General features: G+C 36.9%; 2 protein-coding genes and 1 long non-coding RNA gene across 7 annotated transcripts in view; 2 read left to right on the top strand and 1 right to left on the bottom strand.

Moving 5' to 3' along the window:
- LOC127871708 (serrate RNA effector molecule homolog) overlaps nucleotides 1-9,849 on the top strand; it is a 33,002-nt gene extending 23,153 nt beyond the window's left edge. For 2 of the 3 annotated variants that reach the window (XM_052414846.1, XM_052414848.1), the window contains 9 exons: nucleotides 2,091-2,285; nucleotides 2,658-2,745; nucleotides 3,045-3,118; nucleotides 5,066-5,219; nucleotides 6,576-6,685; nucleotides 7,212-7,364; nucleotides 8,055-8,262; nucleotides 8,636-8,774; nucleotides 9,249-9,849. In XM_052414846.1, the coding sequence (XP_052270806.1) occupies nucleotides 2,091-2,285; nucleotides 2,658-2,745; nucleotides 3,045-3,118; nucleotides 5,066-5,219; nucleotides 6,576-6,685; nucleotides 7,212-7,364; nucleotides 8,055-8,262; nucleotides 8,636-8,774; nucleotides 9,249-9,324 (1,197 nt within the window). In that variant the 3' untranslated portion in view covers nucleotides 9,325-9,849. The remainder of the gene's footprint in view (nucleotides 1-2,090; nucleotides 2,286-2,657; nucleotides 2,746-3,044; nucleotides 3,119-5,065; nucleotides 5,220-6,575; nucleotides 6,686-7,211; nucleotides 7,365-8,054; nucleotides 8,263-8,635; nucleotides 8,775-9,248) is intronic. The other variant, XM_052414847.1, reaches the window with a different exon arrangement.
- Nucleotides 1,164-2,034, top strand: LOC127871721 (uncharacterized). 3 transcript variants are annotated; one of them, XR_008045520.1, is made up of 3 exons: nucleotides 1,164-1,193; nucleotides 1,542-1,921; nucleotides 1,958-2,034. It is a non-coding gene; the product is annotated as an uncharacterized LOC127871721 (long non-coding RNA). The 3 variants fall into 3 exon arrangements; XR_008045518.1 differs by having other exon boundaries at nucleotides 1,266-1,921; XR_008045519.1 differs by lacking the exon at nucleotides 1,164-1,193 and adding an exon at nucleotides 1,234-1,297.
- A 4,526-nt stretch (nucleotides 9,850-14,375) lies between the features above and the next one.
- On the bottom strand, nucleotides 14,376-21,461 carry LOC127871718 (phosphatidylinositol N-acetylglucosaminyltransferase subunit H-like). Its single transcript, XM_052414861.1, has 5 exons — nucleotides 20,081-21,461; nucleotides 19,733-19,805; nucleotides 19,152-19,276; nucleotides 18,589-18,672; nucleotides 14,376-16,441 (listed from the first exon to the last, which is right to left on the bottom strand). Exons 1-5 carry the CDS (start codon nucleotides 20,249-20,251, stop codon nucleotides 16,361-16,363), a joined length of 534 nt encoding a protein of 177 aa, XP_052270821.1. The 5' UTR covers nucleotides 20,252-21,461; the 3' UTR covers nucleotides 14,376-16,360.
- Between the last annotated feature and the right edge of the window lie 422 nt (nucleotides 21,462-21,883).

Here is a 21,883-nt window from a genome sequence, read left to right as displayed (position 1 = left end):
TATGAATAAAGGGACACAATGATATACTCAGCGCTTACATATTTCATACTTTTAGGACTTGCGTTTTTCTCAAAATACACTTAAGTTGCATAAATAAAGGTACATCTTACTGTTATCTTAATGTATTCCTTGTTAATCTAAGTATTTTCTATTATCTTAACTTTAAGGCCTTACTAGTTTTTCTATCCATTATCTTGAATATTTTCTTTGTTTCAAATTTGGTTAGATCTGTCTTAATATGCATTTACATGTAAAATATCATAATAGCCTTGATGTGGGTAAACTGGGCTTAATGCATGTGTGTAAAGTAATGTCCCTGATTAGCCTGTGCAGTCTGCATAAGTTTATCAGGGAAGACATTCTCTGTTTAAACTGTATTTTGTTAAAAGACTTACTTTAAACTAAAAATACAATTAAAGTGCAAGGTGTCGTCCTTGATTAGTCTGTGCAGCACAAGGTGTCGTCCTTGATTAGTCTGTGCAGCACAAGGTGTCTTCCCTGATTAGTCTGTGCAGCACAAGGTGTCGTCCTTGATTAGTCTGTGCAGCACAAGGTGTCGTCCCTGATTAGTCTGTGCAGCACAAGGTGTCGTCCTTGATAAGTCTGTGCAGCCCAAGGTGTCGTCCTTGATAAGTCTGTGCAGCCCAAGGTGTCGTCCTTGATTAGTCTGTGCAGCACAAGGTGTCCTCCTTGATTAGTCTGTGCAGCCCAAGGTGTCGTCTTTGATTAGTCTGTGCAGCACAAGGTGTCCTCCTTGATTAGTCTGTGCAGCCCAAGGTGTCGTCTTTGATTAGTCTGTGCAGCCCAAGGTGTCCTCCTTGATAAGTCTGTGCAGCCCAAGGTGTCGTCCTTGATTAGTCTGTGCAGCACAAGGTGTCGTCCTTGATTAGTCTGTGCAGCCCAAGGTGTCGTCCTTGATTAGTCTGTGCAGCCCAAGGTGTCGTCCTTGATTAGTCTGTGCAGCACAAGGTGTCGTCCTTGATTAGTCTGTGCAGCACAAGGTGTCGTCCTTGATTAGTCTGTGCAGCACAAGGTGTCGTCCTTGATTAGTCTGTGCCGCCCAAGGTGTCGTCCTTGATTAGTCTGTGCAGCACAAGGTGTCGTCCTTGATTAGTCTGTGCAGCACAAGGTGTTGTCCTTGATTAGTCTGTGCAGCACAAGGTGTCGTCCTTGATTAGTCTGTGCAGCGCAAGGTGTCGTCCTTGATTAGTCTGTGCAGACTGCACAAGGTGTCGTCCTTGATTAGTCTGTGCAGACTGCACAAGGTGTCGTCCTTGATTAGTCTGTGCAGCGCAAGGTGTCGTCCTTGATTAGTCTGTGCAGACTGCACAAGGTGTCGTCCTTGATTAGTCTGTGCAGACTGCACAAGGTGTCGTCCTTGATTAGTCTGTGCAGACTGCACAAGGTGTCGTCCTTGATTAGTCTGTGCAGACTGCACAAGGTGTCGTCCTTGATTATTCTGTGCAGCGCAAGGAGTCGTCCTTGATTAGTCTGTGCAGCGCAAGGAGTCGTCCTTGATTAGTCTGTGCAGACTGCAAAAGGTGTCGTCCTTGATTAGTCTGTGCAGCGCAAGGTGTCGTCCTTGATTAGTCTGTGCAGACTGCACAAGGTGTCGTCCTTGATTAGTCTGTGCAGACTGCACAAGGTGTCGTCCTTGATTAGTCTGTGCAGACTGCACAAGGTGTCGTCCTTGATTAGTCTGTGCAGACTGCACAAGGTGTCGTCCTTGATTATTCTGTGCAGCGCAAGGAGTCGTCCTTGATTAGTCTGTGCAGACTGCACAAGGTGTCGTCCTTGATTAGTCTGTGCAGCGCAAGGTGTCGTCCTTGATTAGTCTGTGCAGCGCAAGGTGTCGTCCTTGATTAGTCTGTGCAGACTGCACAAGGTGTCGTCCTTGATTAGTCTGTGCAGACTGCACAAGGTGTCGTCCTTGATTAGTCTGTGCAGACTGCACAAGGTGTCGTCCTTGATTAGTCTGTGCAGACTGCAAAGGCTAATCTGGGGCTACACTTCAGGCACATGCATTTAGTCCAGTTTCTCTAGAACGAGTCTCAATTTCATGTAAACTATCATGTGTTTCTGGCCTGCAGTTGCGAGACTGTGACCTCGGGGCCACATTGAATCGAGAGCTCAAGCAGCGTGTCAGACCTGTCAGTGGCATCACCGCCCATCACAAGGTCGTAAAACAGGACATCAAGCTGGCCGCCAAGATCATACAGAATTTTGACGACAAGTGGAAGATTTGGGACGACCCGAATGATGAAAAGAAGGATTCAGAAAAGGAGGTATTATAATAAAGAAAGATATCTGAGTGTCTATGTGTTATATGTTGAAGCTCATAAGATGTAGACTGTTGTGTGTTTTGAAAGAAAAATCTACAAGACAAACACATGCGGCAGTAATTTGACTGCATTTGGCATCTATGTTTTATTGTGGTCCTTCAACTCTTCTACAAAACTAACGCCGGTTTTGTAAGTTTTAACAGGACTTATTCATATATTCACTTCATGAACATAAATGTTTTGAGTACTAACTAGCATATAAATACATGTGTATCCAGAAAACTTCAATGCAGCTGGATTTTAGTTACTGTGAACCATTGACAGTAACCTTTAAAGCTTTGCTGTAGATACAATATCCTGTATTGTGACTTGCAGTTTGCCCTCACTGTGAAGAATCCTGTACTGAAGAACATCACTGACTACCTGGTGGATGAAGGCAGCTTTGAGGAAGATGAACTGCTCGGTACGGATATTATTATAATAGCTATAGGACAGACATGCATTTTTGACTATTTTGTACCATATTTGGTACAAATGTATAACACTATGAAAATGAATAAACACAGTATGTAAAGTGTGTTTGAAAAACTATATTTCATTTATAAAAGCAAAGTTGTGGGCCCTTACAAATGAATGCGGAAGATATAGACATTATTTCCTTTGTGTAAATGCTAACCAATTATAAAAGCAAGGTCAGTGACAAACTTGTTGTTTTGGTAGGCTAAATTTTCTATTTAGCAATACTTCTTTGATAATTATCAGGTATTGAAGGGGCCGAGGAAGGGGAGGAAACTAATCCAGAAGTCACCATTGAGCGAGATGAGACACTCTTAAAGGTACTGTGTAATAGGCTGATCAGTTGTCAAATAGCTTTGTATGTGTTTTTAGCGAGGCTGTTTTCGGAGGAAACCCGAGCTATTGTCATAGCCAGCTCGTCGTCCGCCGTAGGCGTCGTGCTAAAACCTTAACATTGGCCATAACTTTTTAAATATTGAAGATAGCACCTTGATATTTGGCATGCATGTGTATCTCATAGAGCTGCACATTTTGAGTGGTACAATTTCAAGGTGAACATCATCCTTCAAGGTCAAGGGTCGAAAAAACAAAGTCAAGGGAAGTAATAAGCTTTAAATGGACATATTTATCTGACCTGCCCACGTATATATTTTTGTTAAATGAATCAAAGCGGCGCAGAAGGCGGCATTGTGTTTCTGACAAACATATTGTGGTAAAAGGTCAAGGTCATCCTTTACGGTCTATGGTAAAAAATACAGATTTAAGGGAAGTAATAAGCTTTTTAAAGGGAGAAAATTATTCAATATTGAACATAGCCACTTAATATACTTGGCATGCATGTGTATCTCATGGAGCTGCACTTTTTGAGTGGTAAATCTACAGTCATGGTAGTGGCTTTTAATTATTTGCTACTAAAAATAGAGATTTGTTACTGACAATTATTTTCAAGGGAAGTAATTTATATAATTATAAATCTCATATTATATATTTCCTTACCAAGAATTGAAGTTCTTTTCACAGTTACTGTACAGATATATTTTTTAGATTATTTATAACCCAAATGATTGATTTGTCAAAGTTTTTTTGTTAAATGATATAATTATCACTTCTTTGATGTTCATTACATACCTGTGGACTTATGTCCATAGATACTCTCTTAGATCTCTTTTAAACCACAGGCCTTGGTTGTCAGTGATGTCTGACATGGTCATAATTGACATCTCTTGTTGGGTCACTAGGTCAAAGGTCAAGGTCACTGTGACCTCTTAAAAAAACAAACAACCCAATTCTGACAAGCTTTCGCAGCCGAGCGTGGCACCCGTTAAGCGGTGCTCTTGTTTGTGTATAGCCATTTTCATTGGAGCCTATAGGGACATATGTAAAGATATCAATGAGGAGATGTGCCATGCACAAGAACCATAACCCTACACTTCTTTAATAAGATTTATTGCCCTGTGTTCTGTTTGTATGATGTCATTATCCCTCACCAACGGCGGAGGGATATTGTATTGGCATTGTCCTTCTGTCCGTCTTTCCATCTGTCCGTCCGGCACTTTTTTGTCCGGAGCCATATCTTGGAAGTGCTTTGGCAGATTTCATTGAAACTTGGTATGAGTATACAAATGGATAAGAGGATGATGCACGCCAAATGGCATTGTACACCATCTGTTAATAACGGAGTTATGGCCCTTTGTATCTTAAAAAATGCTTTTTTAGTGTCAAATATAACACTTTTGGGTCAAGAAGCATATTGGCGGGGGATATCAATTCAATGAATTTGCTTGTTAATTAAGGCTTTATCTCAGATACTCTACAAGATAGAGTACGTAAAACAGTTGTATTTTATCAGAATTTTAATCTGTTTGCATTAATGTGGTAATACTTTGCACACCTTGCACATGTGTTTATATAATTAGATGACTGCCATAAATTCTGACTGATTAATAAGTGTGCACTGTAACATTAGCATGTTTTGATAAATATCCATGTATGCATTCGTAAGTAACCACACAAACATTTATGTACCAACAATACCCAATAGAAGTGTGTTTCTGTGTAGCAAACAAGTGCTGGACATGATGTTAAATAACCAACAGTTTGAATATAAAATCAAAGAAAACAGAATGTACAATAAATAAATTGTAGATCAAAAGAGCATTTAACAAGACCATTTACTTTTGGGTTATTGAAACTGTTAACTAGAATAGTTACTTCAATTTCAACTACCCAATTTACTATAACTTAACATTTATTGAAACTGTCTCAAGGTGCTAGACACGATGATCCTGTACCTGCGTATAGTGCACTCTATTGACTACTACTCGGCCAATGAGTACCCTAACGAGGATGAGATGCCACACCGGTGTGGTATCATGCACTGCAGGGGGGTCCCACCCTCCAGCAAGACCACCAAGAAAGACTGTAAGTTGAGTTATAAAATCTGGGCCTTAGTTTATGAAGCTTTTTAGAGATATTTAAGAGATGTGTTTAATTCATTAAAATACTCAAGTATCTGGGTATGTTTTTGTGTCTTTTTGCTTTTGAATATAAAAAACAATTAAAAAATTACTAAAATGGAAAATACTGAAGTGACATGGTGAGCTTATGTGACCGTGTGATGTCCGGCATCCGTATGTGAGTGCGTCCGTCCGTTGGGGTCAAAAACTAGGTCACTAGGTCAAAAACTAGGTCAAATAATTAAAAACCTTGTGTAGACAACTAGGGTCGCAGTTTTCATCCAATCTTTATGAAATTCGGTCTGAATGTTTATCTTGATGAAATCTGGGTTGGGATTGTATTTGGGTCATCTGAGGTCAAACACTAGGTCACTGGGTCAAAGTATAGAAAAACCATCAACAATTTGTTTGTGTAGACAGTAGAGGTCACAGTTTTCATCCAATCTTTATGAAATTTGGTCAGAATGTTTATCTTGATAAAATCTGGGTTGGGTTTGTATTTGGGTCATCTGGGGTCAAAAACTAGGTCACTAGGTCAAAAATTAGGTCACTAGTTCAAATCATATAAAAACCTTGTTTAGACAATAGAAGTCACAGTTTTCATCCAATCTTTATGAAATTTGGTCAGAATGTTTATCTTGATTAAATCTGGGTTGGGATTGTATTTGGGTCATCTGAGGTCAAAAACTAGGTCACTAGGTCAAATAATAGAAAACCTTGTGTAGACAATAGAGGTCATAGTTTTCATCCAATCTTTATAAAATTTGATCAGAATGTTTATCTTGATGAAATCTGGGTTGGGATTGTATTTGGCTCACCTGGGGTCAAAAACTAGGTCACTAGGTCAAATAATAGAAAAACCTTGTGTAGACAATAGAGGTCACAGTTTTCATCCAATCTTTATGAAATTTGGTCAGTATGTTTATCTTGATGAAATCTGGGTTGGGATTGTATTTGGCTCACCTGGGGTCAAAAACTAGGTCACTAGGTCAAATAATAGAAAAACCTTGTGTAGACAATAGAGGTCACAGTTTTCATCCAATCTTTATGAAATTTGGTCAGAATGTTTATCTTGATGAAATCTGGGTTAGGATTGTATTTGGTTAGTCAGGTGAGCGATTCAAGGCCATCATGGCCCTCTTGTTTATTGTTCTGTCTGTGAAACCTAGTGGTTGTGTTTGATTCTAGTAGATGATTGGCTGTCTGTCTTGGCTTAATTTTAGAAGAAGACTGGTTCAGTCCATGTTACAGGTTGTTTGTGCTTGATTTTAATGGATGACGGGTTCTGTCTGTGTAACACTGTGTTTGTGCTTGATTTTAGTGGATGACTGGTTAAAGAGTTTTGAGACGAAGATCAAGCCCTTCGTAGAGCTGCAAGACAAACTTGATGATGAGAAGGCAAAGAAAATGGGCAAGAAAGACCGAGATGCATATCCTTGGTGTACCAATCATCTGTCTATTTTGACCACAATCGACAACACTGTTTTATACAATGCTGCCCATGGGATTATCACATAAAATTGATTATCACAATCATAACAGCCTTTTAGTGACAGATCTAGGGTCACAAAAGGTACAGGGTGATTTGAAAATGGGCAAAGTGAAGAGGGGATATTCTAGTGACATAATCTTGTATTTAACTAAATCAGCGGAATTTTTAGATTAATACTTAAGTTTTAAAGCATAGTTCTATTTAAAAGCTATAGATTATTTGCAAAATATATAACATTTTAACAGATTTTCTTATGTTTTTCTAGGACCTTCCTTGAAAGTCAGGATGGGCGGGAAAAAGTGAGCATGGTGCAGCTCCCTGCTATTTCACAGTAGATCTTTCCCAAGCTTTTGAAGAATTTGGCAACTTAATTTCGATAAATTAATTTTTGTGCAATAGCTGGTGAGGAGTAAATAATATATTAATATGTATTTATAATGAATTATGTCTTTAACTGCCCACACAGAGGTGGAGAAGTTTATTACAGCGAATACTCAGGAACTGGCCAAAGACAAATGGTTATGCCCCTTGTCTGGTAAAAAATTCAAGGGGCCTGAGTTTGTACGGAAACATATCCAGACTAAGCATGGAGAGAAAATCGAAGAGGTTAAGCAGGAGGTAAGTGCTGATTGTGCATTAACTTTCTTAACATGCATGCAACACATTGACACTAAATATACAATGTTGATAATTACTTTAGTGAATGAATGTATTTGGTACTTATTGGTGTTTTTTACTTGAAGTATAATTTTGCAAATAAGGGATGTAATTATTTTGTAGTAATTTAAAGGAATGTTAGAACAATTTAATAAAAATGCTGAATAGGTTAAAAACTACTGTTAATTAGACAGGACTGGAAATTCTGTTTCATACAAGTATTTTTTTAATGTGCTTGTAAATCTGAGTTGGGACATATATGAAGTGTAAGAATGATCTGTTATATTTCCTGAATAGAACATAGCAAAATGAATATAAACTTAAAGTTATATGTAAACAATTCACCAAAGCACAATACTTGATAAATGATCCTTTTGTAATAATGCCTGATCACAGACTGGAAAACTTATCTGCATGTTTTTAGTTACCAAGCCGCAATGTAGTCTACATTTACTGTAAGTAAATAGGAATTAAATGTAGTACACACGGCATACTGCTGTGTTTATTTACATTTTCCCCCTACATTCATAAATCAGTTGAGTCCTAAAGTGTGAACATAAAATGAGTCCCGAGCCACTTGTATGAGTATTGGACTCGGGGATGCGCTCCAACATGAAACACTACATACTACATTTATGACTCTACTGTCAGGTCTCCTTCTTCAACAACTACCTGATTGATCCCAAGCGGCCCTCCCTGCCTGAGCACCCTGGTAACAAGACGTCTGGCCCGCCCACCCCACAGGCCCAGCAGTTCCCTGGGGCTGGCCCTGGATTCGGGGGGCCCCCTCAGGGGATGATTGGCTTCAACGCCCACAGAGGGGGTGGTGGACCCCACATGATGAGGGGAGGGTATGGAGGTAAGCTCTCCTACGTCTTTGTGTTATTTGTACATGGTGGTTGAATTGGTTATCTGATTTTATTATTGGCTAGTTAATTAAGGGTTTGATTTGTTCTAAAATTTCTACTGTCAAGTTTTGCTTTTTTACTTGAAATTTTGCTTTTGTTGAGGCTAAGAGGAACCCAACAATAAATGAAATTTTTATTTCTTGGTCATTTAGTATTTCGTTCAAATAGCGTTATATTGGTACATTTTAGGGATTAATTAAATTGCCATGTAATAAAAAATACCTGTGCTGTAATGATCTGTTTTTTGGGCCAAAGTTATACTTTAGAGTATAAATATTTTGCTGTTTATGAAAATAGCCTTTTATATTGTATCTCTGCCCTCAGGCAACCCGTACTATCACCAGGGTCAGGGTCATTTTGGTGGGCCCCGTCATGAGCCCAGAGAGGGCGGGGGCTTCCGTGAGAGGGAAAACACACGTCCAGCAGGGGGCTATAGCAGACCTTACAGGTATCGTGGCCAGAAGTAAGGCTCTTTTCTTATACACACATTTGTGTTTTTAATAATTTTGTTTATTTTTCTTAAATAAATTGTTTGGTTAAAAAAAGCATATTCTGTGTTCTAAAGTACATTTCTGTTATCCTTTTTACTACGAAGTTTTTTTAAGCCAGATACCTTTTTAAATAAGTTAATTTTTTCCATGTAAATTAAGTTAATTACTTATTGATGGTACAATTGTGAAAAGGAACCTTATCAGTGGAAAGTAGATGTATTATTATTATTATGTTAATTGATTTTTATTTATCAAAATATTAACTCGGATCTTATCGGTTTCAATTTGTTGCACAAGTATCATTATCTAAATATTGTGTTAATACTCACATGTATGATTGCAAACATTAATTTCTGTTCATATCGGTATCAGTTACTATATCTATTTTTTCCTGCTCATATCAATATAAATATCAGTTACTATGTCCGTTTTTTTCCACTTTCCAGTCGTGGTTCTGACCCCAGAAGAATTATAGAATACAGAGACCTGGATGCCCCCGAAGAGCCAGACCTATTCTCGTAGCGGGCATAAATCATTGAGGAGTAGAAGAATCAGACATGTTCTGACAGTGCTTATGGAGCATTGATGAATAGAAAAATCTGGACTGTGTTCATATTGAGATATTAGTCACATGAACCCCAGAACATTATCAGACTTCATTGTGAACATGTAGTGTCAAGTTTTGAACATGTAGTGTCGAGTTTTGAACATGTAGTGTCAAGTTTTGAACATGTTGTGTCAAGTTGTATATAGCATTTGGAAGACCAATGGTTAGATGGCAAACTATTGACACGGAAATGAAATTGAATAGTAGGTAGTATGTTTACTACATAATGATGTTGTGCAATTTTATACTTCATTTGCATTATATACTTAAATGTGTTTGATTACAATGAAACCGAGTACTTACTGAGAACAAAACTGTGCTGAATGTTAGCTTTAAACTCTGTCTGTAACTTTGTATCACTTCATTCAATTTATCATGTCATCATCATTCATTCCCAAAAAAAGAAGCCGCGTGGTGTAAATAAAATCTTTTAACAAATGGTTTATTCTCATTTGTAACTTGTTATCCCCCGCCATAGGCGGAGGGATATTGTTTTGGCGTTGTCCGTCCGGAGCCATATCTTGAAAGTTCTTCGGCGGATTTCATTGAAACTTGGTACGAGTAAATATATGGATAAGAGGATGATGCATGCCAAATGGCATTGTACACCATCTGTTAATAACAGAGTTATGTATCTTGAAAAACTGCTTTTTTGAGTGTCAAATAAAATACTTTCGTGTCCAGAAGCATATTGGCAGGGAATATCAATTTAACGAATTTGCTTGTTTTGACATCTAGACTATTCTGAAAAAAATGCAAGCTGATTCATGAAGATTATTTTTGACCAAAAAAGTGACTTTTTAGCCGGATTTTTTTCGAAAAAATCTCGGCTTATAGATTGATGTTGTCGGGCGGGCTGGCGGGCGGGGTGGCGGCGTGCTCGAAAATGTTAAAGTTCTTATTTCATGGTATAACTTTGGTATGCTTGGACCTAGAGTCTTCAAACTTGACATGAAGGTTGGCCAGGATTAACAGATGACCACTGGTCATTTCAAGGTCATTCATTTGAAGGTCAAGGTCACTGTGACCTTCAATATAAAAAATGTTAAAGTTGTTATAACTTTGGTATGCTTGGACCTAGAGTCTTGAAACTTGACATGAAGGTTGGCCATAACTAGTTAGTAACCACTGGTCATTTCAAGGTCATTCATTTGAAGGTCAAGGTCACTGTGACCTTGAATGTAAAAATGTTAAAGTTCTTATTTCATGGTATAACTTTGGTATGCTTGGACCTAGAGTCTTCAAACTTGACATGAAGGTTGGCCAGGATTAACAGATGACCACTGGTCATTTCAAGGTCATTCATTTGAAGGTGAAGGTCACTGTGACCTTCAATATAAAAATGTTAAAGTTGTTATAACTTTGGTATGCTTGGACCTAGAGTCTTGAAACTTGACATGAAGGTTGGCCAGAACTAGTAAGTAACCACTGGACATTTCAAGGTCATTCATTTGAAGGTCAAGGTCACTGTGACCTTGAATGTAAAAATGTTAAAGTTGTTATAACTTTGGTATGCTTGGACCTAGAGTCTTGAAACTTGACATGAAGGTTGGCCAGAACTAGTAAGTAACCACTGGACATTTCAAGGTCATTCATTTGAAGGTCAAGGTCACTGTGACCTTGAATGTAAAAATGTTAAAGTTCTTATTTCATGTTATAACTTTGGTATGCTTGTACCTAGAGTCTTCAAACTTGAAATAAAGATTGGCCAGTACTAGAAGATGACCACTGGTCATTTCAATGTCATTCATTTGAAGGTCAAGGTCACTGTGACCTTAAATGTTAAAATGTTAAAATTGTTATAACTTTGGTATGCTTGGACATAGAGTCTTCAAACTTGACATGAAGGTTTGCAAGCACACTTAGATGACCACTGGTCATTTCAAGGTCATTCATTCTAAGGTCAAGGTCACTGTGACCTTGAATGTAAAAATGTTAAAGTTCTTATAACTTTGGTAGGTAAAAATGTTAAATGTCAATTCAAGTTCATATTTGTGACCTTAAATGTTATTGTTGTTCATGTATATGCATGCATTCAAAACATAACACAAGGTTTGCTCATGCCTTGAAAAGTACTTACATTTCATTTTGACCTTTGAACAATATTTCAGTAATTTAAGTATTGCATTGACAAAAACACGAAAGGTACTTTCCTGTCATTTAAATAAAAAATCCGGCTTCAATGCGGTCATCTCCGACCGCGGAACTCTTGTATTATGTTTTTTTTATGCCCCTTCAAGAAGAGGGGGTATATTGCTTTGCTCATGTCGGTCTGTCGGTCGGTCAGTCTGTTGGTCTGTCCACCAGGTGGTTGTCAGACGATAACTCAAGAACGCTTGGGCCTAGGATCATCAAACTTCATAGGTACATTGATCATGACTCGCAGATGACCCCTATTGATTTTGAGGTCACTAGGTCAAAGGTCAAGGTCACGGTGACCCGAAATAGTAAAATGGTTTTTGAATGATAATTCAAGAACGCATACGCCTAGGATCATGAAACGTCATGGGTAGATTGATCATGACTCGCAGATGACCCCAATTGATTTTGAGGTCACTAGGTCAAAGTCACGGTGACCCGAAATAGTAAAATGGTTTCCGGATGATAACTCAGGAATGCATACGCCTAGGATCATGAAACTTCATGGGTAGATTGATCATGACTCGCAGATGACCCCTATTGATTTTGAGGTCAAAGGTCAAGGTCACGGTGACCCGAAATAGTAAAATGGTTTTCGGATGATAACTCAAGAACGCATATGCCTAGGATCATGAAACTTCACAGGTAGATAGATTATGACTCGCAGATGACCCCTATTGATTTTGAGGTCACAAGGTCAAAGGTCAAGGTCACGGTGACCCGAAATAGTAAAATGATTTTCGGATGATAACTCAAGAACGCTTTTGCCTAGGATTATGACACTTCATAGGTACATTGATCGTGACTCGCAGATGACCCCTATTGATTTTCAGGTCACTAGGTCAAAGGTCAAGGTCACAGTGACAAAAAACATATTCACACAATGGCTGCCACTACAATGGACAGCCCATATGGGGGCATGCATGTTTTACAAACAGCCCTTGTTATATTTGACCTTGTGACCTAGTTTTTGAGCTCATATGACCCAGCTTCAATCTCTGGCAAAATTTCATCGGGACAAATGTTCTGACCAAGTTTCATGAAGATTGGCCAATAAATGTGGCCAATATAGTGTCAACAAGTTTTCACTAAAGCCATATAAGGACAACTGCCCCCCCCCCCTGGCGACCATGTTTTTCAACAAACCATAACCATTTTCAAACTCACTCAAGCTATTGTTAGAACAAATGTTCTGATCAAGTTTCATAAAGATTGGATAATAAATGTGACTTCTAGAGTGTTAACAAGGTTTTGTAGTAAATAGCCATTTAAAGAAAAATGCCACGCCACCTTGCGGCCATGTTTTTTAACTGATCTCAACCATTTTTGAACTTAGCCCAGATATTATTAGTTCAAATATTCTGACCAAGTTTCATGAGCATTGGACCACAAATGTGACTTCTAGAGTGTTAACAAGGTTTTACAATACAGTAAAGCTATATAAGGAAAACTGCCCCGCCCCATGGCAGCCATGTTTTTCATTCAACTGGAACCATTTTCGAACTCGTCCAAGATATTATTGGAACCCATGTTTTGACCAAGTTTCATGAAGATTGGACTAAAAATGTGACTTCTAGAGAGTTAACAAGGTTTTACTATAGCCATATAAGGAAAACTGCCACGCCCCCTGGCGGCCATGTTTTTCAACCAACTGGAACCATTTTCGAACTTGTCCAAGATATTATTGGCACACATGTTCTGACAAAGTTTCATGAAGATTGGACTAAAAATGTGACTTCTAGAGTGTTAACAAGGTTTTACTATAGCCATATAAGGAAAACTGCCACACACCCTGGCGGCCATGTTTTTCAACCAACCAGAACCATTTTCGAACTCGTCCAAGATATTATTGGGACACATGTTCTGACAAAGTTTCATGAAGATCGGACAATAAATGAGACTTCTAGAGTGTTTACAAGTATAATATAAGGAAAACTGCCACGCCCACTGACGGCCATGTTTTTCAATCAACCGGAACCATTTTCGAACTCGTCCAAGATATTATTGGGACACATGTTCTGAGTAAGTTTCATGAACATTGGGCAATAAATGTGGCCTCTAGAGTGTTAACAAGGTAAATGTTGACGATGCACAACGCACGACGGACAAAAGGCGATCACAATAGCTCACCATGAGCACGTTGTGCTCAGGTGAGCTAATAATCTGACCGCGATGAACCTCTAAAATTGTGAAAACAGTTCTGTCGCACTGCACTCATTACCGTAATGCAGTTTTGGATGGCATTCAGTGATGAACTCAAACTTGCGTCGACAAGAGGTTCATGACGAGCCTTTGTGCCTCACATTGAGTTCAATAAAAATGTTTTGTTTAGTTTGATTACCATTTTTATGAGTTTTTCAGTCACAATTATTAAATCATTTTAACAATTGGCATGCTTTGGTTTTGCTGGTTTACTAGCTTTATAATGAGCGCTTAGTACTTTATACCCGTCTATCCCAGGAAAGTGTTAGTTGGAAAACTTACAGTTTAATAAAATACTTCTAATATACAACTCAACAAACAAAAATCAAAACTGGCCTGTTAAAGAGGTCACATGATTTACATAAACTTGTAAAGGAAATAACTTAACAAATATCACTTAAATCACATATTAAAGTAATTATATATTTGGTATGAAATGTAAGGTACATTACACAATATTGTACAATCCGTACAATAATAGTGACACTGATATTTGACTGTTAATTCAACAGGTGAATCAATTAATGGCTGTTTTATATATTAACTAAGGTATAACAATTTATTATAATTCGTCTAAATGGTATATTTTTAGGATATAAAAGAACACTTGGTCAGCAATACAGTATTGTGTGAAAAGCATTTTTATTTTTTTTACAGAAAATATAAATATTCACAACACGTTTCTAGAGAATGAAAGTGTGTCTTCAGAACAAAAATAACAAACATTTTTATTTATAAAATTGAACATTTACAACTGGGTGAATACAAAAAGCATGTACCGTTTGAACAGATATGCACTGAAAAGTTTGATTAAGCAATTGTAAAACTGAGTGAAAGAATCTACAAGCAGGTATTAAATAAATAAATAAAATATTCAATCTATTGGTTTACAACACAATCTTTTTGTAATTCTTATAGGTCTGTAATAAACTGAAATTATGAGAATAACAATTCAATAAAAATGCATTTTGATTATGATATCTTTGCTTTGATATTTCTAGTACAAATACAAGAAAGACGTGGAAGAATTACAACAAAAAAGACAAAGAAATTATTTTCTCAATTTATCAAGAGCAGTGGAGGACAGTGTGCTCAACTTTTCTTGTTGTCTCAAACTTTGGCGAGTTTTTCTAAACCAAACATGTTTGCATATGTCATGAGTTATTCAAACAGGTTAAATATCAAATGAGAACATAAACATTGACTTTTAAAAGAAATAATGTTTCTTTATTGACTAACAGTGACAACAATTTCCAAGAAAAACAAACAAACGTATGTTTGATACATTTCGAACTGCCATTTCAAAACTTAGTCAAAAGTGTCATTTTAATATGTGGAATAAATGTTGCAAATTTGAATGCTGTTCCTGAAAACCAAGCAAACAAAAAAACTTTAACCTAGCTAGGACTCTGATGCAAATGCACATGTCTCTGAAAATGATTGGCTTTTCGTTAAGAAATTTTGAACACAATAATCACCAAATGCATCACTAACAATACTTTATATTAAAAAAACAACATGAAATTGAATTCAAGGCACGAATAAAGCTTTCAGCAAAATCAGAAAATCTTAATTTTACTTGAAAAAAGTGCAAATACATAATTTGTTTAACTATATATTTCTGGATTAAATTGACACAAATAATGCTATATATATATATATATATATATATATATACATGAACATTGCAATGTGTTGCCTGGCGGCCAATAACACCAAAGTGATTCAGACAATTTAACATTTACATGTATTACAAGTTTCTGTCTGAAATAAACTTTAAAGGATGCTAATGTGGCCAACAAAGCCAATGCCACCAAAGCAACACCTGCATGTCATCCTGTACGACGACACACAAGCAAATACACAGAAAGTGTGCCAAGATGGCCATAAAACGCTCACCTCGGTTCCAATTACACAAATTAAAGAAGACTTGACCTTGACCAAGATGTCATATATGTGGCTGTTAAAGAGGTAAAATTGTTTTTTTCTCACATTTGAGGACGTGACTAAATTTTCCGATGCATATTATCCAAATCAATTTTTGCTTATTATGTTCAAGACAAATTTTCACCAAGACACGAGTAAAAAATAGCAATAGTAAAAGCACTAGAGTTTTAACTTTTGTTTTTATTTAAAGATTTGACCAGGTCACCTAATGTTTGTGACCAAGCTTGGTTCTTTGCCTTGATATTTTTAAGATAAACATAGGAACCAACATTCATCATGGTTTAGTCATAAATGTGGCTTTTAGAGTAATAACAAGATCTTTCTCTGAGATTTGACATTGTGACGTAGTTGTGTGACGCACTTCACCGATATAAAAATTTGGCCTAGATATTTTCAAAATAAACTTTCTGATAAAGTTTCACAACGATTGCAGAGTTCTAGATTGGATTGGATGAAAAATGAGATCTATACAGAGGTAACTTCGTGCTTGAGTGAGCTATAAAGCACGCTGATAAAAGCGATCATTAGCCTCAATCATTACCCTTTGTCAGAGATATGTACTTGGTAAGTAGTTTTGATAAATGCAATAACACATGTACAGGAAAAGTTTGTCTAGATAAATAGTGAGCTTGATATAAATGTGAAAATCTAAATTATTTCTTGTCATCTTTCTTCCATGGTCCTCAATTTTTCTTGAGCTTGTCTGTATATGGTGAGCAGATCTGCCAGTTTGGGTTGAAAATCCTTAAACAACAAGCAAATTCGTTGACTTGATATCCCCCGCCATTAAACTTCTGGACACAAAAGATTTCTGGACGGATGGACAACGCCAACGTTCATCATCCTCTTATCCATATATATACTCATACCAAGTTTCAATGAAATCCCTCAAAGCACTTCCAAGATATGGCTCCAGACACAAAAGAAAGCATTTTTTCAAGATACAAAGCGCCATAACTCCGTTATTATCCATATATATACTCATACCAAGTTTCAAGGAAATCCCCCAAAGCACTTCCAAGATATGGCTCCGGACACAAAAGTGCCAGACGGACGGACAACGCCAAAACAATATCCCTCCGCCTATGGCAGGGGATAATAATTGTACCCTGTCACGACTGTTAATCATGGGTGCCACCACTTTTGAGTATGCATTAAGAAATGAGCCATTGCTACTTCCGAGATGGTGCTTAGGACCGGATGTTTTGAAATTTCAAGGAAATGGGTTGTGATTGTATGTTTCTGTACATTTGTGCATGAATTTATCTTTGCCTAATCGCACTACATAAATCTACTTACCCTGTAGAATTATCCTTAAAATTTCTAAACAACCGGTTCTTAGCGCCACCTCGAAAGTAACATTGACTCATTTATTAATGCATCGCCAAAAAGAGGTGGCGCCCGTGATTAACAATGGCCATAACTTTTTCAATATTGAAGATAGCAGCTTTATATTTGGCATGCATGTGTATCTCATGGAGCTGCACATTTTGAGTGGTGAAAGATGAAGGTCAAGGTCATCCTTCAACGTCAAATACATGGCTTCTGTCTGTCCGTCCGTCCAAAAACTTTAACATTGGCCATAACTTTTTCAATATTGAAGATAGCAACTTGATATTTGGCATGCATGTGTATCTCACAGAGCTGCACATTTTGAGTGGTGAAAGGTGAAGGTCAAGGTCCTTCAAAGTCATATGTCAAATATATGGCGTCTGTCCGTCCGTGCAAAAACTTTAACATTGGCCATAACTTTTTCAATATTGAAGATAGCAACTTGATATTTGGCATGTGTGAATATCTCATGGAGCTGCACATTTTGAAAGGTGAAAGGTCAAGGTCATCATTCAAGGTCAAAAGTCAAATATATGGCATCCGTCCGTCCGAAAACTAACATTCGCCATAATTTTTTTATGCCCCCAAAGGGTGGCATATAGTTTTTTAACTTTCCGTCAGTCCATCCGTCTGTCTGTTCGTCAGTCCGTCCGTCCAAAAACTTTAACATTGCCCATAACTTTTTCAATATTGAAGATAGCAATTTGATATTTGGCATGCATGTGTATCTCATGGAGCTGCACATTTTGAGTGTTGAAAGGTCAAGGTCATCCTTCAAGGTCAAGGTCAAATATTGCAATATTGAAAATAGCAACTCACTATTTGACATTTATGCATATATCATGGAGCTGCACATTTTGAGTGGTGAAGGGTCAAGGTTATCCTTCAAGGTCAAGGTCAAAGGTCAAATTTTGCAATATTGAAGATAGCATCTTGATATTTGGCATGCATGTGTATCTCATGGAGCTGCACATTTTGAGTGGTGAAAGGTCAAGGTCATTTTTCAAGGTCAAGGTCAAATTTTGCAATATTGAAGATAGCAACTCGATATTTGGCACGCATGTGTATCTCATGGAGCTGCACACTTTGAGAGTTAAAGGTCAAGGTCATCCTTCAGGGTCAAAGGTCAAATATATGCCTTCAAAGCGGCGCAGTAGGGGGCATTGTGTTTCACGAACACAGCTCTTGTTTAAATATTATTTTATCATGTAAATATGGAGTTGCAAGACTGGGTAATTGATAATTGTACCCTATACATTGTCCTATAAAATATGATTATGACATATAATTGATAATAGCATGTCTGTATGTTAGGTCCTGAACATAAATTCACAGAAACTGTTGACGCCACATTTATGTGTTGTAATAATCGGCAGAAGACTTGTAATGTCTTGTTCATTTTCACAGATTAAAATCAATACCTGCTTACTTTCATAGCATTAAATATAGTTGCAAATTTCAAATATAACAATATTATCTACACAATTTTTAGAATACCTTTATTGTTGTATGCATTAAAAGTACATGTATTGTGACGTAGCACCTAAAGTTTAACTTACCAAAAATAATGGGTAAATTTTAGGTGATGTAACATCTGAAGTGTTCGTCTTTTGAATGACCACCAGCTCAAAGATAACTTGATGCTGAAAGAGCCAACATTTATTTTTCGTAAAAAACAACACTAACATTTAACTTCAATAGGTGTTTTATTTGATGATTAATGTTTTTTTTTTTTTCTAAGAGCCCAAGTATATCAAAACATTTGTATTTATTTGCATTTACTTCTATGTCATTTAGTTTAAGTACAGAAGAGAAAGTAATCAGTTCATTGTTTTAGATGTTAATTGTGTAAATCTGTTTCCATTTGTCATGTGTTTTTATATTTTAATGGAGAGTTTAGTAAATGCTCTAACTATTTACATATGTATGCATAGCTTCTCCATGCTTAGAAACTTGTCTTATTGGATGGCTTGTCTGAGCAAATGTGCAGCCAAATACAATTTTCAAGGCCCATATGCCATTAATTTTAGTCCTTCACAATTTTGTGTACAGCAGAGAAGGCAATGCATATGAATTGAAAATGATGCAATCATTCAATTGTTTTCAGTGAAAACTGCATTACCATAGATACTGCTTCAACTATGACTATATCCTCCACGTGGTGAACATCAAAGTATTTGTGGGAGACTCCAAGTAGACAACATCGAGTGGAAGTAATACCAATAGAAGAGATTATCAGCAGAGATTCTGTGGGAACAAATAAACTAGAAAACCTTAGTGTTTGAAATCTGACTGACCACTAAATAGCCCATAATGTAAATTATTACCATGTGCTTGCATTAAAATGACACTGTTTAGTGTTCTTTTGGATTGTTATTTTTGCAACTCATAAAAAACCATGAAAATGCTATAAACATGTATTTATTTACTTCATAAATTAGGTGTAATAATAATAATAACAGTATATAGTAAATAATTCACTGACATCACTGCAATTGATGAATGCATTTTAAGCTGTTTTAAGAACTGTATTTGCAAATCTTTGATTATGGTAATATGTGATGTACAATTGTAGGTCAGTGCTAAAAATATTTACAAGAGGTGTACTATAATTTATGTCCATTATCATTTTAAAAGACAAACTATCAGGAAACTGAATGTATACGTATGGTATCGCAGTTTTATATCAGATAAAACACCCACCTTTGTGTACTATCCTGAGGCAGTAAATTATGGCATAAAGTGTGGTCAATATCACAGCCAGCAATACACAATTCTGTAAAAATAACGAAGAATTATGGTAGTTAATGTATACTAACTTATTGCATACAGTTTAAACTGAGCTTTATCATTTGGTAAAAATGCAGTGATTATTGATAACAGATGAGCACTATGTTGGCCATTAGAATAATGTACCTTTTATTGAAAAGTGCACAGGAAATTGAAATAGCTTGCTCTTTTTTACAGACGCATGGAAAATATAGCTTTATGAGTCTTAAATGTATGATAAATTGATATAGCGTAGCCTTATAGGTCTAAATATATACATGCCTGCAATAAAGTATACTGATGATAATGGATACAGTTCCACATTGCAAAACTAAAGAAAGACAGGAGAGTTATCACTGCAGTTGTAGGTTTCCCTTTTGTGAAAATAATTTCAGTGCCTTGCTTTCCATAATCTTTAACAAGCATTTCATTATGACTGAAGAGAAATGTCATAACATTAAGGTTTGTTTACAATCATGCCGTTTCCTGTTTATAGACTGGTTATTTCAGTAGATCCTAGTTAATAAGACGTTTGTTTAACGGTTACAACACACACACACACTCTCATTCTTAGGACAACTCTTCTGAACAATGACGCAGAAGTCACTGTTATATCGGTTGATTATTTATTATTTCAACATATTCAGAGTGATAAATATACACGTATACCGATGGCTTTGATAGTGAAGCCAAGAAATGCCCAATACTCCATATAGATTATTTCGTAAGGCGCCATTTTAGAACTGGCAGCCTAGGGGCCGTCCAACAGATTTTGGCATGTATTGAAGCTTGTCATTAAATGCTTTATATTGATAAATTTAAACATTTGAACTAAAAATCTCCGGGGAAAAAAACAAGAATACAATTTAAAACAAGGGACAAAATTGTCACAAAACCAGGTTTTCAGTTGAAAAAAGTCTGATAAAGGGAGTCAATTCAAAATGTGTATTGTTAACCCCCTTGTGTAAAATTGACCTTGATTTCAATTAGAAAAAAAGTCTGATAAAGAAAGACAACTCTAAATCAAAATGTTAATTGTTACTGATTGTTCATAGATACATAGTTGTTGCAAAATCAATCAATTTTTAGTTGTGGCGACCTTGACCTTGGAGATATTGACGTTATTCTTTCGCGCGACACACCGTCCAATAATGAACAAATGTGCCACATGATTTAAAAACGCACAATGAATGACATAGTAATGGCCCAGACAAGCTCATTTATGGCCATTTTGACCTTTAAACTCGAATCTTGACCTTGGAGATATTGACGTAATTCTTTCACGCGACACACCGTCCAATAATGAACAAATGAGCCACATGATTTTAAAATGTACCAATGAATGACATAGTAATGGCCCAGACAAGCTCATTTATGGCCATTTTTGACCTTCAAACTCAAATTGTGACCTTGACCTTGGAGATATCGACGTGATTCTTTAGCGCGACACACTGTCTAATGATGGTGAACATATGTGCCAAATGATTTTAAAATCTCACAATGAAGCACAAAGTAATGGCCCGGACAAGCTCATTTATGGCCATTTTTGACCTTCAAACTCAAATTGTGACCTTGACCTTGGAGATATTGACGTAATTCTTTTGCGCGACACACCGTTTAATGATGGTGAACAAATGTGCCAAATGATTTTAAAATCTCACAGTGAACAATATTGTTATGACCCGGACAAGCTCATTTATGGCCATTTTTTACCTTCAAACTCAAATTGTGACCTTGACCTTGGAGATATCGATGTAATTCTTTCGCGCGTCACACCGCTAATGATGGTGAACAAATGTGCCAAATGATTTTAAAATCTGACAATGAAAGACAAAGTTATGGCCCGGACAAGCTTGTTCCGCCCGCCAGCCCGCCAATCTAACAACCATTTTTTTCCTTCGAAAAACCTGGTTAAAAAAGGAAAAAAAGTAACACTCAACAGGGCTCGAACCCCACTGACCCCTGGAGTCCTGGAGTAAAGTCTCCTGCCTAGACCACTCGACCATCCATGCTCATGCATAGAGTGGATGTATTTTTTTACCTATATAAGCAATCCTCGTAGTATCCCAAAATAAAACAACAGAA

Source organism: Dreissena polymorpha, chromosome 3 (assembly GCF_020536995.1).
Source record: "Dreissena polymorpha isolate Duluth1 chromosome 3, UMN_Dpol_1.0, whole genome shotgun sequence".
Classification (NCBI taxonomy): Eukaryota; Metazoa; Mollusca; class Bivalvia; order Myida; family Dreissenidae; genus Dreissena; species Dreissena polymorpha.
The sequence above is the reverse complement of the archived record's forward strand: the minus strand, read 5'-3'. Positions and strand labels throughout refer to the sequence as shown.

Bases quoted from the DNA above. Each gene is read 5' to 3' on its own strand.
- LOC127871718 (XM_052414861.1), bottom strand. From the start codon at position 20,251: ATGACATTTCTCTTCAGTCATAATGAAATGCTTGTTAAAGATTATGGA. The intron at 19,806-20,080 runs GCATGTATATAT...TTATTTTTACAG, and splicing joins ATCAGTATACTTTATTGCAG to AATTGTGTATTGCTGGCTGT. The intron at 19,277-19,732 runs GTGGGTGTTTTA...TTGTTCCCACAG, and splicing joins CCTCAGGATAGTACACAAAG to AATCTCTGCTGATAATCTCT.